The 15,622-nt window shown below is 37.3% G+C and overlaps 2 protein-coding genes across 14 annotated transcripts in view; one reads left to right on the top strand and one right to left on the bottom strand.

The window, feature by feature from the left end:
- The window catches only part of LOC144049362 (beta-1,3-galactosyl-O-glycosyl-glycoprotein beta-1,6-N-acetylglucosaminyltransferase 4-like), a 17,066-nt gene extending 6,177 nt beyond the window's left edge, over window positions 1–10,889 (bottom strand). For 3 of the 13 annotated variants that reach the window (XM_077562229.1, XM_077562230.1, XM_077562232.1), the window contains exons 1-11: window positions 10,783–10,889; window positions 8,590–8,666; window positions 7,801–7,923; window positions 7,565–7,707; window positions 7,310–7,469; window positions 6,286–6,352; window positions 5,320–5,552; window positions 4,050–4,145; window positions 3,031–3,188; window positions 799–907; window positions 414–543 (exon numbers count right to left, since the gene is read on the bottom strand). In XM_077562229.1, coding sequence (XP_077418355.1) covers window positions 414–543; window positions 799–907; window positions 3,031–3,188; window positions 4,050–4,145; window positions 5,320–5,552; window positions 6,286–6,352; window positions 7,310–7,469; window positions 7,565–7,707; window positions 7,801–7,923; window positions 8,590–8,662 — 1,292 coding nt within the window. In that variant the 5' untranslated portion in view covers window positions 8,663–8,666; window positions 10,783–10,889. Of the gene's footprint in view, window positions 544–626; window positions 724–798; window positions 908–3,030; window positions 3,189–4,049; window positions 4,146–5,319; window positions 5,553–6,285; window positions 6,353–7,309; window positions 7,470–7,564; window positions 7,711–7,800; window positions 7,924–8,589; window positions 8,667–10,782 lie in introns of those variants that run through there. The other 10 variants (XR_013293543.1, XM_077562231.1, XM_077562235.1 and 7 more) reach the window with 10 other exon arrangements.
- Window positions 10,890–11,450: 561 nt separating this feature from the next.
- hmgcra (3-hydroxy-3-methylglutaryl-CoA reductase a) overlaps window positions 11,451–15,622 on the top strand; it is a 28,641-nt gene continuing 24,469 nt past the window's right edge. Inside the window, exons 1-2 of the mRNA XM_077561915.1 lie at window positions 11,451–12,006; window positions 15,212–15,388. Coding sequence (XP_077418041.1) covers window positions 15,224–15,388 — 165 coding nt within the window. The 5' untranslated portion in view covers window positions 11,451–12,006; window positions 15,212–15,223. The remainder of the gene's footprint in view (window positions 12,007–15,211; window positions 15,389–15,622) is intronic.

Below are 15,622 nucleotides of genomic sequence, written 5' to 3'. Positions count from 1 at the left end.
AAGGTCTTTGTTTTGCTTCGATGAAGGCCTGCAAAGGCCGAAACGCGTAGTCACTTTTTTAATCAATTTGCCATTTTATAAAATAAAGGCCTTTTAGCAGCAACGACTTTTGAGTGCCTCAGTTTCCATTTTTTTTTTAAGTGGTGGGTATCAAAGCACCAACGAGACTTTTTTTTTTGTGTGCGTGAGGGGCGGGGGTGGGGATTAATAAATAATCCAACACATCCTAGTAGTAGCGTTCCTTGGATTACCTCAAAAAGCTGATAACAAAACACATTAAAAATTGAACAGCTAAAATGGCAAACCTAAAACAGTGACATAAATTGATGCCAAGAGAAGAGGCAACAAATCAAACTTGATACGGATTCAACAAGACACCTCAAATAGAATCTTAGAGACAGTGGATAGGTTACCATTCTAATTCTGCATCATTCTGTAAAAACCTTTGCCAGTAGCTGTCGAGTACAGCATTTGGTATCAGTTCTTCATCAGCCAGCAAATGGACTGTCTTGATTTTCATAATATGCGTTTTGCTGCTTGGCACTGGAAGACATAAAATATATCCACAAACAAAATTACAAAATTACTATAAACTAAAATTATAATGCTGTCAATTGTAGACGTACATAGAACCTCCAGAAGGGTGATGTGAATAAGAGCTGGCATATTGAAATCCTCACTTCAATGTTTGCTTTTTGACAGTTAGACAATTATTTTGAGTTGCTCATAGGGAAGTAGCAAAGACAGGAAGTGAGTGGAGCAGTCAAAATGTAACATGTCAGCATAGTGAAAACAGACCTGTGGTCAGTGCTTCCTGAGTAGAACTACTGTTGTCGTGTTGAACAGAGCATCTTGATGCAGCACTTTTGTCGAGGGGGTAAGACAATTTTTCTTCTGAGAACATGACCTGGCAAACGAGGGAAAAAAATATAAGAGAAACACCTGTTTACACCACTTAGTTGTGAAAACCAATAAAAAAAATCTCTTAATTAAAGATTCCCATATTGTACAAGTGAAACCCCATGGCTGATCAAATGACATTCAACACACTGAGAACCAGGAAGCCATTAGAAAGCCGTCTACAGTTCCAATTTCCTTGTGTGCATGCACCTGTGAGGCAGGGAACAGAAGAATTCTTCAATTTATGTTTTTACGGCCTTGCTGCAACATCTTCGCCAAGATGGTTGTGCCACTTTAGCAAAGGGTGTATCATTGGAGATGCACTCTGCAGCGTGACAATTGTCACAATCAGGGTTCAAAATTAACTTTCTTTTACACCAGCCATTTTTTTTAAATTTAAGCTTTGCTGTTTTAATCTAGCTTCCTTTCAATATCTCTGTTCGTTTCACGCACTGTTTGATACAACAACTGTCTGTTACATACATCTTTAAAATGTCCATAGCAACAAGTATGTTTGAAAAGAATATTAACACCAAACTTTCACGAACTTTTGAAAGTAAGAAATTCATCAGAGATTTTAACCCTTTAAAAAGTTTAGGAAGTTTGACCTCTTAACAGATCAAATCAACATTTCACATTAAGCTTACAATTCATCTCGTGAGCCATCATCAGCCAATGTTTGGTTGTTTATTGTTGCCCCTTGTCAAATCAAACCAGTATGAAATTTGATTTAAGAATTTTGTGTCAATGAAAGGAGACTGATTCTCTCATATTTCATCTGTAACTGCTTCAAACATCAAAGCATTTGTAGGAATGAAAAAATGTTGGTTTGTTGTGATTGTATTGCTGTCAATGTTTTATGTTATGTTTGTTTTATGTTGTATTTCTGTAAAGCGCTTTGTGACAGCCAAGACTGTTTGAAAGCGCTATATAAATAAAGATGACTTGACTAGATCATCCTTTCATCAAAGTTTCATATTTCAAAGCTCATATTTGATTTTAATTTAATCCCACTCAAAAGAGCATAAAATTGAGATTTGTGTTGATGGCTTTATTCTGCCACTCAGGCAGGCGACATCAAGGAGTAATTAAAACATTACCAGTACATTATTTCATACCACATAATTTATTCATTATTTCATTCACGTCAACCTGACTTGCTGTATTGTAATCTCCTCTGGTGGGAGACACACGTATATAAACAGAGGTGTGTTTAATTCCCACTTGATTGATTAACCCAATTTATCAACTGGCAAAGAAAGAACTACTTCTGAAACCGGTCTCTGAAAAGTCTCTAAAGAACCTTGATCTGAGACTTTAGAATCTAAAGATGAACCTCTTTGGCTCTACCATCTCTCCCTGGAGAACAAAAGGCACCATTTATGATTGGTAGCCACAAGTCCACAGAGAACGCCATGGGTAAGTTGGATGTCTCAGAGCACATTGGCGTCCAGGATGCGTCTCGTGGGTCCCATTAGCCATGCCGAAGACACCCCACCCCCCAAATGAGAAGCGTGAGGTAAACGTCCACACAAAGTTTTTTTCAATAAGGAACTTCTCCGCAGTAGCGTCTGGATCTTTGGAATTTAATCACAGTATTTAATAAGTGAAACATCCCCATAAAACTCAAAGCAACTCATTCACTCATTTAAACACTCTAACACTAATAAAGCATATTTAATAATAATAACATAATCATCCTTTCACTGAAACGCTTATACTCATCAGAGTCAAGGGCATGCTGGAGCCTAGCTGTAAATTGGGCAAGAGGCAGGATTGACCTTTGAACTGGCCACCAGCCAATTACAGGGTACAAAGAGACAACCAACATTCACACTCCCATTCAAATCTATGGACAATTTCAATTTAGAGTATTCAATCAACCCACCATGCATATTTTGGGTATGTGGGAGGAACCCAAACAGAAAGGCCAAAGCCCAAATTGAGACCTCAGAACTGTGAGGTTGAAGTGCTAACCAGTCGGCCACCGTACTGCCAATTATTTTGTATAATAACATCATAATGATGATGATAATAAATTAATATAAAGAATGCTGGTTTCTATTTATCCTCGGGATGAATAAAGTATCAATCTACAGTGGTCACAGTTGTAGTTAGTTATACACTCACATTATCAGTCATGGTGTCTTTTTCTCCAAGTATTATAGCTCCGTCCCCATGCACTGATTTTGTGGCTAGTACACTTGCTGTTCTGTCACTTTTGGTGTGATAGATGCTCACATGGCGTGGTGGCTGCTTACGGCGACAAGCCTTAGTGGACGTCTCACCTGTGTGGGGGAGAGCGAAGTCAAAACAGGCTGGAATTCAAGCAAAACATGTTTGTTTTCTTGCAATTGACTTTGATTTATGATATATTTCACCAGTCTAAATTTGAATTGAAGATGATGCTAAAAGCAGCTCTTTTATATCTTCCTGTTCAGCCATATGAAGCGCACTGTGGCTCCGAGCCATGCTGGAGGAGAATCTTCACTACCTGTAGTGCATACAGTACATCCACATTTCTTGTGGAAACACCAGCAGTGTGTTGATATTTTTAATTCATATTAACTCAACACTGGGAACAAATGGAAGTTCTAAGTGGTGGCAGGTATCCTCGTAGAGTAAAATAAGTTGTTTTTATAACTTTTAAAACGTGAATACACCTTAAAACAAAAACATTAGGAACAATCATAAATTACGGTAACAGGTTTAGCACTACTTAAACACGATATTAATATCAAATTAATATTTGCAATAGGGTCTTAAATCAGTTAACATGGAAGATAATGCTAGTTGTTTTACTATTAATATTCACTGTCCAATATGTTTGCTCATTTTCTTAATTCAACCGCAATCTGTTTTCAACCTGATTTGGCAGGCTCTTTACGAGGCCTCTGCTGAGGGTCATGTGGAAGTGGTTAAGGAGCTGCTGAATGCTGTCAGTGCTTCAAACCCCGATAGTTTCAAACCACTACATCATGCTGTATCATCTAGTCATTACCAGGAGATAGAGATAAATCACATCTTTATCCTTAATGCAGACATTACAAATTTTATGTAATATTTGGCCTAATGCCCTAGCCTTAAAGGGGACCTAACGTTAAAACTGATCCCATTTTGAATTAGGACTTTGACACAAGCCACATCACCTCTCCTGCATGCTCTGTGAAGAACTGTTTCTCCCTTTCCATCTCTCTTATGAAGTTGTCTCTTGCTGAGCACCCTCCCATATTTTGAGACACTTTCTGTGAAAATGCAAACATTTTGGGTCATAAAAATTAAAGTAAGTCAAATTTATGTAAAAGCCCCTGTAAAATGACTACTTTTCAGAAAAAAAGCCATCTTTCTTGAATTTCAAAACACTGATTTGTTCAAGTTGGTATTATATGGTACCAACCATATTGCAATCAGAGACCATTGCATACTTGTATCAACACGACCCAAATATCATGTTTAATCACTAATTTAATATATATATATATTTTTTAATTGCTAATTTATTACAATTTATTCAACTTCGGCAGCACCAGCTGTACACATTTAAAGTCTGCGCTCACGCCAAGTCCCCTGCCATAGAAAAAAACGTATACAGGTAATACTTTACAAAAGCAAATGCCTGTGCTTCATCATATACCCAAATTCTTCTTTAAATGTATTAGAGCCACGAGCAATACAATAAATAAAATTAACCCTGTGAATTAGGTGGATAATATATTAATCTGGATGGAGACTTCCCTTCAGAGATGGTTGCAGTGGACATGACATATCCGCGTGTCCAAACCAATAAAAGACATAATTTCAATGATGTCAACACTTCTGGTTCATGATTGGATCTTAACTAACCAATCACAATCACAAGTTGATTTGCATGATGTTCATGTTAAAGATGTTGTAAATAAGCTTGGCAAGTTTACAACACGTTACAGCCATATTATCCTGGTGTCCACTATAACAACCAAAAACATGATAAAACCCCAAAAAAGAATTTCCAAGTTGTTCTTATGTGGGAAAACAGTCCAAATCAGCCCCCCAAAAAAGAAAATAAATTTTGCCCAGCAGAAAAAAATGCAGGTTTGAAGAGGCTACAAATGAACGGAAGGTCCTTCTAAATGGAGGGACCGGCAATTGAAAAGGCTTGATCCCCTCTGAGAAGTCCGCTTGGTCCCCCAGTACCTCCTGGTGTCAGGTCCGCTGAACTGAGGCACCGGGCAGGTGCTTAGGGGCTTTTACATTACATTACAGCGATCAATTTCAACAAAACAAGCCTACTCAAACATATCTGACCTCACTGTTTTCACTTCTTATTGTCTGAACAACTTCCAGACTTTCAAAAAAATATGAAATGTACTATATTTGGACATATGAGGTTTCTGCCCATATAGTAAAGTGACATTTTAGGTGTGCTTGATCATCACTCACCACAGTCTGCTACATACTCTGTCAAGTTTTCCTGCTCCGTCCCTAAAGAAGTCTTTAATGGATTTATCTCCATCCTATTTTTCTGCTCCATGTTAATAGTTTCTAAAGCTTGATGATGTATTTCCAAGCCTGCTACAGTCCCTCTGCTTTGGACTGGAGCTATGCCATGTAATAGGCTTATAGAGTCGTCATCCGATGTCTCATATTGCTGATTGTGGCTGTCACTCTTTTCCCTTCAAAAGAAAAATTAAAAATGTTAGCCTTTTCTGAAACAATTCTTGTTTGTGATAAGCTATCTAATATCCATTTTCTATAACCCTTCTCATGCGGTCGGAGGGTGCTAAGGTTAGTTGACTTCGTGAAAAGCCTGTCAATGACAGGGTACATATTAAGAAAAAGTGGATTATTGGTTGAGAGTCAATGACAGGGTACATATTAGGGCTGCACAATATTGGAAAATCATGCGACGTGATATAGTTGCGATATTTAGCATGTACTTAAAGATATGACATTTTTGTTATCTAATGAAAAAAAATATTTTTTTTCATGCAGAAAAATAAGCAAACTCAATATATTCTTAATTAATTGTAATAACCTCTTGATAATTTTCAACTATTGGATGGCGGTGCACATTGCAGTTAGCGGCTGACAGGTCAAATTTAGATAAAAGCATAACATTCCATATGAAACTTATTGCATGTCTTTACGATATGCATATTGCATGGGTCAATATTGTAATATTGATATTTTTTCGATGTATTGTGCAGCCCTAGTACATATAAAAACAGACACGCTCATATTCAAACCATCCCATCAGGGAAGTGAACCCACGTCATCTGTACTGAATTCTGGTAAAAGTACCGTTTCACTATCGGTGCTGTTTCTAAATCTGACAGTATAAAGCATTGAATAACTAAAATGTAACATTTTGCTGATCGGCCACAGCCACTGAAACATCACACTCACCCAAAGGCACAACAAATACTGTTGACTGGGTCAAACATGTCCCGAGTTCCCATCTGTACTTTCGCCCCTGGAAAACAAACATACTTAATTTTAGCTGAAAATAGGTATAGATTTAGTGGACTACAAAAAACTGGCAATTGTGGTTTTCATTAGTGTTGTTCCGATACCGTTTTTTGGCCGCCGATACGATACCCAGTTTTGCAGTATCGGTCAATGCCGATACTGTGCCGATACCTAGTTGTTGTTTTTTTTCAACATGAAAAAGCTGCCCTGCCATTGGTTCAGAAAAAAATGGATATTTTGACTCAGCATGCAGTGAACACATCACACATCAGTGAATGTCGTCACACAAACAAGACACAAGATGCTGCATCCAAAGTCCTATATTAGCGATCGAAAATAATGATATAGGCATGTTACTGGTTAGAACTCGTCAATGCCGATACCACTGTTTTAATGCATTATCGGGGCCTCTCCCAATACCGGTATCGGAACAACACTAGTTCTCAGCATGTATAAAGTGTTCCTGAAAACATGATTGTAGACGATGGATATATTTTTAATATGCCAAGGAGCAATTACAAGTTCCTTTTTTTTTTTTGCTTTAAATTTTTTCGTGGATTGTTTCACTGTTTAAATAATCACAAAGACCGCATGATTACTGTGAGAAAAGTTTTAATTACAAACCTTCAATGACAACAAAACTACTCAAACGCTTATAGTGAAATTCACCTAAATCATAGCAGAACTGTATTTAACATGAAACAATTAGATTGGCTAAACCACTGAAGTTTAGCAACATATGGAGTACAATCTGACAATAGAGGAAAATCGATTTTAATATAATAAACCCAACAAACATTTATTTAAAGGTTTCATTTATTTAAAAATGATTTATTGCCCAGCCCTACAATGGGTCTACTGATATAAAACAACAAACCCTACTTATATAGATGAATAAAATAAGTTTTGTTTTTTTTACTTACTGTAGTCTGAACTATTGTCATTAAAAAATGCTTCATACCTACTAGTTTTCTCCCAGTATCAATAAGAAGTTTGTCTTTCGGTTTTGTTTTAGCTGCCTGCACTTGACGAGAACGTTTTTCAGGAATGCCTAATGCAGTTTCATCCTCCATAGTTTTCAACGGTGGCTGCGCGCCATTTTTCAGAAGCAGCTCCACTATCTGTAGTCAAGCAAACCCAACTCATGAGTTTACTGGAAATGGCAAGCAAAAGTAGTTTTAAGTGTTACTTGAAGTATCAAGTCTTTTTAAAGTACCCCTTTGTTGCCAAATGTGATGGCTTCATGCAAAGGTGTTACTTTGTTGCGTGTTCCAATGTTGACCAAAGCGCCAGCATTAATCAGACTTAAACAAGCCTCATACTGATCACGGACAGCAGCTTCATGTAGGGCTGTTCGTCCTGGAAGTGAAAAAGATACAGTATAACTATGACAAAGATAAAATGTAACAAAATGCACTGCTTTAAACTGTTTGACTTCACACTGCGTCTTACCTGTATTGTCAGCCATGTTGACATTTGGTCTAAGCTTCAGGATGTCTTTCAGCAGCTGAACATCTCCGCTAAGTACAGCTTCATGGAGCAAACTTTCACCAAAGCGATTCCTACGTTTCACAACTGGGAGTGTAAGAGTTGTGAATGTCGTATCCGTGGATAGGGAAGAATAATCATTTAAGACAGTAATACAGTATCTCTTCAGTATTCTACTGTTCAGATTAGGGCTGGACAATAAACCAAATTAATTTGATAAATCGTCATTTTGAAAATCGAATCATTGAAAATTTGCTAAATCGAGTTTTGTCTTCTGGATTATTAAAAGCTGTTGTTCTTATGTTCTGTTATATCCAGATGCTATTGTGAGTTGTAATTTTCCACATGTGGCAGAAGGCTGAACGGGTGGTTTACAAATTAGCTACCAACTACTTAATTGTGGCAATTAAGCACAAACAATGAAGGTTAAGTTTATGTTAAAAAAAAATATTTAGAATCAGTACACAGTACAGTATTTTTGTTGTCTGAACATTTTTTGCACAGGAATTATTTTGGGGAAAAAAGGAAACCTTTAAATAAACGTTTGTTGGGTTTATTAGATTAAAATCGATTGAAATAGTTAACGCCCTGAATGACTGAAAATATCGAGATTTTATTTTTTGGCCATATCGCTCAGCCCAGGTAATTTCACATACTGAAATGGTTTGGAGAACTTTTGTGCTATGTGTAAATACAGTACATTAGTAGGGCAATTGAAACGAACAGTGAATAATATGCAAAGCACTTTTTTACCTGTCAAAGATTTCTTCGTTGCCGGGAGAATTTTGCTATTAGCACTAGCTTTTGTATTTACATTCTCTTCCATTTTTCTGCAAAAACAACAAGATTAAATTTTTGAAAAGGGCAAATTATTCCATAGCTTGATCTTGAGACATGACATGACTCTTAAGACAAATGTGTCATATTTACCACCCCCATAAAATACCTAAAATTGACAAAAGACAATTCACTGACGATGCTTTTGTAGTCATGCTCTTGTGTTTCTGCAGTGCTTCAATCAATGCCAAACTTTTTCCAGAGTAATGATCAAAATAGAGACATAATTTTTCTATTGGTTGTGCTTTGTGTAAACACGGTGGCCATGGCCCGTGACATTTTTTCATTCCGAGAGTACTGTATGGGTGCTGCCGCTTGTTGTTTTGCGAATTCACGGGCAGAATGGTTACAACACAGTGTTTCCTTTACATTCATTCAGGAGCGGCGGTCCGCCACTCCTAAATCCTAGCCACCGCTCATTCAAATTTCTAATTAAAGCGGATGGAGGCTGGAAGGGAGGCTAGAGGAGTGCAGCACAGAGCGTTAGTAAAAAAGATGCCAGCCAGGGCTCGACACTGCGACCACTTTACCCGCAAATATGGCGAACTTTACAGCGTTTGAAGTTAAAAAATAAAATAAAATAATTTTGTTGCATGGCATGCCACAACCCCCATCACCGAATTAATGTTTGTCGCCCCCCAACACCCTGCGTAAATGTCCAGATTTTTCATAACCCAAAATTGGCAAGTATGGCCTAGCCTGGCAAGCCACACCCACTTTCATCAAATTTGTTTATCTGCTGTGACGTATTCTTCGTGAGCAATGTTGCTCTTCGGCGCCGGAAGTCTATCATCAAACGAATCATCAACTTTTTACTGCAACGATGACGTAAATCATTCACTACTATCCATATTGAATTTACTACGTATCCGACTAGTGCATTGGGGATATTTAGTCCTGACAGCACATAATGTATGAGATGCAAATTTAAGCGCATTGTACTGTACAGTAGTATGTAATATGTTACATTACTTAGTTGCTGAGAAACGTAATGTTTCTGTAAATCGCTAGTTTTGCAATGCGTTGGTCCAAACACTGCAAACAAAACACAAATAGTGTTGTATTGGCCACATAACGCGAGTGAAGTGATCTTAAGGCAGCATAAAACTGAGCAAATCAATTGCCAATGTGGCATGCCGCAATAATAAAACCAACACAATGCGTAGAGGTTTCTGTATTTGAAAAAATGACAGTAACTGGAAAACACTTTCTGTCAGGTTGATCTTATGTTCTGTGACTCCATTAGTTTCGCTGCAAGCTTTCCGTGCTGCCTCAGTCCGTCTGTTCCCTCGGTTTCAGGATATTGACAAAGTAGATGTGCTCAAGACATTTACAATTTCAGCCACTTTTACGACCGTCTGGATCTTTTGTTTCTGTTGGGAAATTGTAAAGAATGAACGGAGGTGTACAAGTGTGTTCTTCGGTCTAGTTAGAGCTGTGCAATGTTGTTTCTTGCCTATAAACTCCTTTAGGGCAGTTAAACATGACAAAAACCATACCAGACAGTCAGAAATTGTCCATCAAAATGTTACTACATAATACATAATTTTTTTATCCCATTAAAATTAAAAAGTTTTTTTTCTTGGCATTCAAAATGCCTATGTTGGACACGTTCAACTTAAAAAAAGTTGGAGACTCAACGCCATTTTTGTTTGTGTGGCAATGGGGGGGAATTCACAAACTTTACTCAAAGTTAGAGCAGCCTCTGCATTAAAAATGGCTATTTTGGACACTTTAAACAATTAATTCCAATTTTTTGCCAGTCGTTTTTTCCAAAATGTGTTTCATTTGGAAGCTGGCGAAGTGCAGCTTGTGAAACAGGAAAGCAACTTAAACCAGCGTCTTCACCTAACTGTGGAAACACTGCTATCTAAAGGCGAGAAAGCTAAATTGCGGTCTTTAGGTTTACTGTAATGCAAAGTTGATTTGACGGGAGCGTAACCGTGAAGCCAACTTCATCGTCGCTGATTACAAGTTCAATAATTTACAGTACTGGCAAGCTAGCTTGCTAGCAAAATATAAACAGGCGGTTTTTACTTGCTGGTATGAAATATTTTCCTCTCTCAATTAACCACATTCTATGTGTAGAAAATGATCAGCTAAAAATACCTGAGAAATACTCGGCCTCCTATTAGTCGAAGTAAAACACTCACGTGTGTATAAAGGCGAGTGTATCGAATAATATCCACTGACTAGTAGGACAGCGTCGCCATCCAGCGGCGCGAGAGAGTCGCCCTGGATGTTGGCGCCTAAGGAACGTAACCATTAACCCCACCTACTCGCCGTAGCGAGAAGTGAAGCCAGCGGCGGCCATCCTGCGTTGCCACTCGCTCAGTTCGCCTACTTGAATAAATTGATTTCTCCGTTGCGTTTTTACGTTATTTTCTCTCTACGGCGAAAATGCCACGGTGAGTGGCGTAGGGTTGTACCAGGACGTCTTGGGGAAACTCAACATGCACATTTCACCCCAAGAAAATGCATTTAAAAGCTAATTCCTGTAAGTAGCGATTTACTATAATGAGATAATATACTCTGAATGGTCGATGCAAACAGTGAAGTTAGTTCTTTGAGAGTCCCTCATAAGCCCTTAAAGGGATGAGATATTGCCTTAAACACGCACTGATAACGGTGAAAACTGAACGAGAGTTGGCAGTAACAGTGGCAACGTAAAATGGCTGCTCTCCGGCTTCAGCTGTTATAGCCAACTGAGAGTATCAAATGATACGTCCGTACCGAGTGCCAACCATACAACAAAGCGTGTGGAATTCAACTCCAGTTAATCAACGTGTGAGTCTCTGTCCCGACGCCGCCACGTCACAGGCGAAACTGCGTTGACGAGTTGGCGTGATAGAACTGCCAAGTGAAGATGAGTGACACACTGCACACACCGCCGCGTGAGAGGGGCGATAATATCTACTCTTTACGAATGAAACGTTGCCATGTTATTTATTGGTATTCTTTGTGTGCTAAAACCACACCTTTATTCAGAAGACGCTCGTTTGACAATTTGTACACACACGCTTGCTGATTTGACTTTGATATCTGAGTGGTGCGATGAGGAGTCCTCACATGGGCCACGCCCACACTGGCGTCACCAAGGAAACGGGGCGTGGAGATAGCGTCACTGAAGCAGGAGGACGCTGTGATTGGCTCAGGCCTCGTATGATGTAGTAGCGTGCCATGGTTCCATGTGGGCTCGCTTAATTGCAGAATCCGCTCAACTTGGATGTAACTAATGTTGGGAGGCTCAAGTTCAGCCCACTCGCTCTCCCCTTGACTCGAGCAGCCTTTATCGCCAAACCTCTTCCCATTCCACTCTGTTCACGCTCACAGGTAAGTCACTATGTACATTAAAATGCATAATGTAATATTTACATTACATTAGATTTTTCCAAATTCACGTTTGAATGACGCACAATTGGTACAATGTTTGAGGATAACTTTTTCAACTTTCAGGCGGTAAAGACACTCTAGTCTAGGCTACACATTTAGGTTTAAATGGCAGTTTCGTGATTAAAAGACGAGACCAGGATAAATCATTTAAAAAAAATTCTACCATTAATATGATGTATAACCTATACAACTCAATTGAAAAAACAAAACAAAACAAAAAACATGTTCAACAGCTGCTAACTGTTAACGGTTTTCTGTATTTTGTTACGGAAATCACTTAATAGACAGTTGCAATTAATATATGTTTAGCAAAATGCTGATTGCAGAAGTGGCATCATCCCACCAATACGCCCCTACGATACGCTGTTTTTCAACAAACACAAGCAAATAATCATCTTTACATAAACAATATCAGATCTAAATACAGTAAAGTACTGTGCTGTAAATCAGTACGAAATTACACAACATAAAGTGCAGATTACAACAATTATGTAGTGCTGTCAGCCCCTCACTATTACAAATATTTTTAAAATAGATTAATCTCTCGACTATTTAATGTATTAATAGACTCATCTGATTCATTCTAATTTTGCATTAAAGTGTATAACAGCATTTACCCTCCTGATTACTGTTTATTATTAGTGATTAGTGTTTATTTTGTACTTCATATTCATATCGTGACTAAAAAAGGGGATTGATGTTTTACTATGTTACCGATTCGGTCATTGTTTTCCAAAGAAAAAACAGATGTTAACATTTAGTGTTAATATGCTTAAATCAGAGGATTTGGACAGTTTTAAATAAAAAAAAATGGCTCCAAACAATAACTTGATTATTAAAATAGATGTCGATTTAATATTATTATTGATTACTTGTCTATTAAACAATTAATTTTGACATCTGTACAATTATACAAATACATTTGTGGCTTTACATCTCTATATATCCAACTAGTGCTGTCATTATCGAATATTTTATAATCAATTATTCTATTAGTCCATCGAATTGAATACTTGAAGCGGTTCCGATAATGGATGGATGAATATATGGATGATAGAAATGTATTTTGCTTCAAATGTTATTGCTAAAAAAAATCTGCCCAATTACTGTTTATTAACCAATTGTTGTTGTTTTATTATTGTTTAATGTGCAAACAAAACCAAATAAACAACAATTCAAGCAATATCACACAAGATGGAGTGATGTTTACTCACCACCTTTTTGAAACTGGGGTGGGTACTAATTCATGCGAAGGGCTACTAGTTGAGACTGCGTTCAACATCTTAGTTGCGGATTATTTCTACTACTATAGCTGCAAATAATTATTATTCATAATATATATTTTGTATGTGATATTAGATATTATAAACTGACTATTGCTGTATTTTCCCCCCCATAAATTGATTCTGATTTAATTTGGATAAATGTGTTCTGCGATTGGCGGTCGGCCAGTTCAGTGTGTACGCTGCCTCTCGCGATAAGTCAGCAGGCTTAGGCTCAAGTCAAGACTACACTAACCGGTTATTGACTTTGTAATAAAAAGCTTTTTTTTTATGGTTTTATTGAACATATAAACATAAAGAAAACAAATGATAAGTATAAAATATAAGTTGAAGTAAAAAAGAAAAACAAGAAGAGGAAGAAAGAAAAGAGTTTATATGTTCAAAAGGGGTAGAAGGAAGTTAAAAACGTATCTAGTTTTACCCCTTATTCGTTTTATGTTGATAAAATGATAAGGTTAATGTATTTCAACAAAAGAAAATTTATAAACCTAGTCATATATACAAGTGCACTTAAACTTTCGCACATTTGCCAGCAACATATGTACATGGAATTCATAGGCATATACCGTAATACATTTATGAATCATATCCTCATACTCATAAATACAATTTTCATTACACTCATATCGATACATCCAAAGAAAGCATATACAGAATTTTAACATCTCAAGTCTGATGTAAGTTAATTTTGTAACTTTACTTTAAAAAAATAAATAAAAATTCAGCAAGCGACTGACATCTTTTCAGGCCAGTTCCAAAATCATTCCACAAATTAACACCATTTACAGAAACATACCTTTGCTTAATATTTGTTCTTGTTTTCATTTTTTGGTAGACACTTGTACCCCTTATGCTATGTTAAGGACTCTCTCTAATTTCAAACAGCTTCTGAGTACTGTGGCAGAGTAGATTGTTGTGTACTTTATACATTTGTGCTATTTTAATTAAGTCGTAGAATTTCATTGTATTTGATTTAATAAATAGAGAATGAGTTGGTTCTGTATATTTTGATCCATTTATAATTCTTATGGCTCTTTTTTTGCAGTTTGAAAACAGGATTGGTATTTGTTTTATATGCATTTCCCCAGATTTCCACACAATAGGTCAGATATGGTAATAATAATAAACGGTATAATTTTTATAATGATTTCTTATTCAGGGCGTCCTTAGTTTTAGAGAGTATCCCTATAATTTTTGACATTTTCCTTTTGACATTATCTATGTGTGACTTCCAACATAATTTTCATCAGTAACTACTCCCAAGAAATTTATTTTCATACACTCTTTCTATTTCAATTGAATTTACTATAATTTTGACCTGTTGTGTGGTTTGTCTAGTACCAAAAACTATCAACTTTGTTTTATTTAAGTTTAGCGATAATTTGTTCATATCAAACCAATTTTTTTGTGTTCAATTCGTACAACACAGTAGTCAGAAGCTGCTTCAGGTTCTCTCCTGAACAGTAGAGCGTTGTGTCATCGGCGATTAAGACACTTTTGAATATTTTAACAGATATCATTTATATACAATATAAATAAAATGGGGCCTAGCACAGACCCCTAGCCGTCATATATCATGCTATGACATTTCATCTTCGAGATATCGCAATTTGAAAATGGGTCGTCTGGGCAACTGGGATTTTGAAAAGGTTTTGAAAAGGTATGAAAGTTGGGTATTAATTATTAACCACAATCCAATCCATGATGTAACGGTGTGACCCATGCTGTTTTATATGCAAGAAGAACGAAGATTGATTCATTTATAGATTCCGATGACGTTTCTCAGTTGTTTTTGTGTATGGAAAATTGTGCAAGATTTTTTTCTCATAGCGTTGTGATTCTCCTTGTTTGGCATTCAACAGTCCTCTTCCACCATGCTCACTCATCTGTTCCGTATTCACGGACTTGTGGTGGCCTCTCATCCTTGGGAGGTCATTGTAGGCACCGTCACCCTCACAGTCTGTATGATGTCCATGAATATGTTCACTGGGAATGACCAAATCTGTGGCTGGAACTTTGACTGCCCCAAAACAGATGAGGTGAGTAAATGCAATGACGTAATCTACCTGAAAATATTAAACAGGGTTTCCCCCAGAAAAATTGCTCAGTCTGGTGGAGGTCGAGAGAAAAGCCTGTCAGTTCGCCAGGCTAAAAAAACGGTGGCAGCATCCCTGGTGTTCCAGACAAGAGATTAATTTGGGCCCTCATGCACCTTATTTTCTCAATGGTACGCCTAAAATAAATAATAAAAGGTTGCACCGGTACGACCAGCC

The sequence above is a fragment of the Vanacampus margaritifer genome, chromosome 3 (assembly GCF_051991255.1).
Source record: "Vanacampus margaritifer isolate UIUO_Vmar chromosome 3, RoL_Vmar_1.0, whole genome shotgun sequence".
NCBI lineage: Eukaryota > Metazoa > Chordata > Actinopteri > Syngnathiformes > Syngnathidae > Vanacampus > Vanacampus margaritifer.
This window is presented reverse-complemented; position numbering and strand designations above follow the sequence as displayed.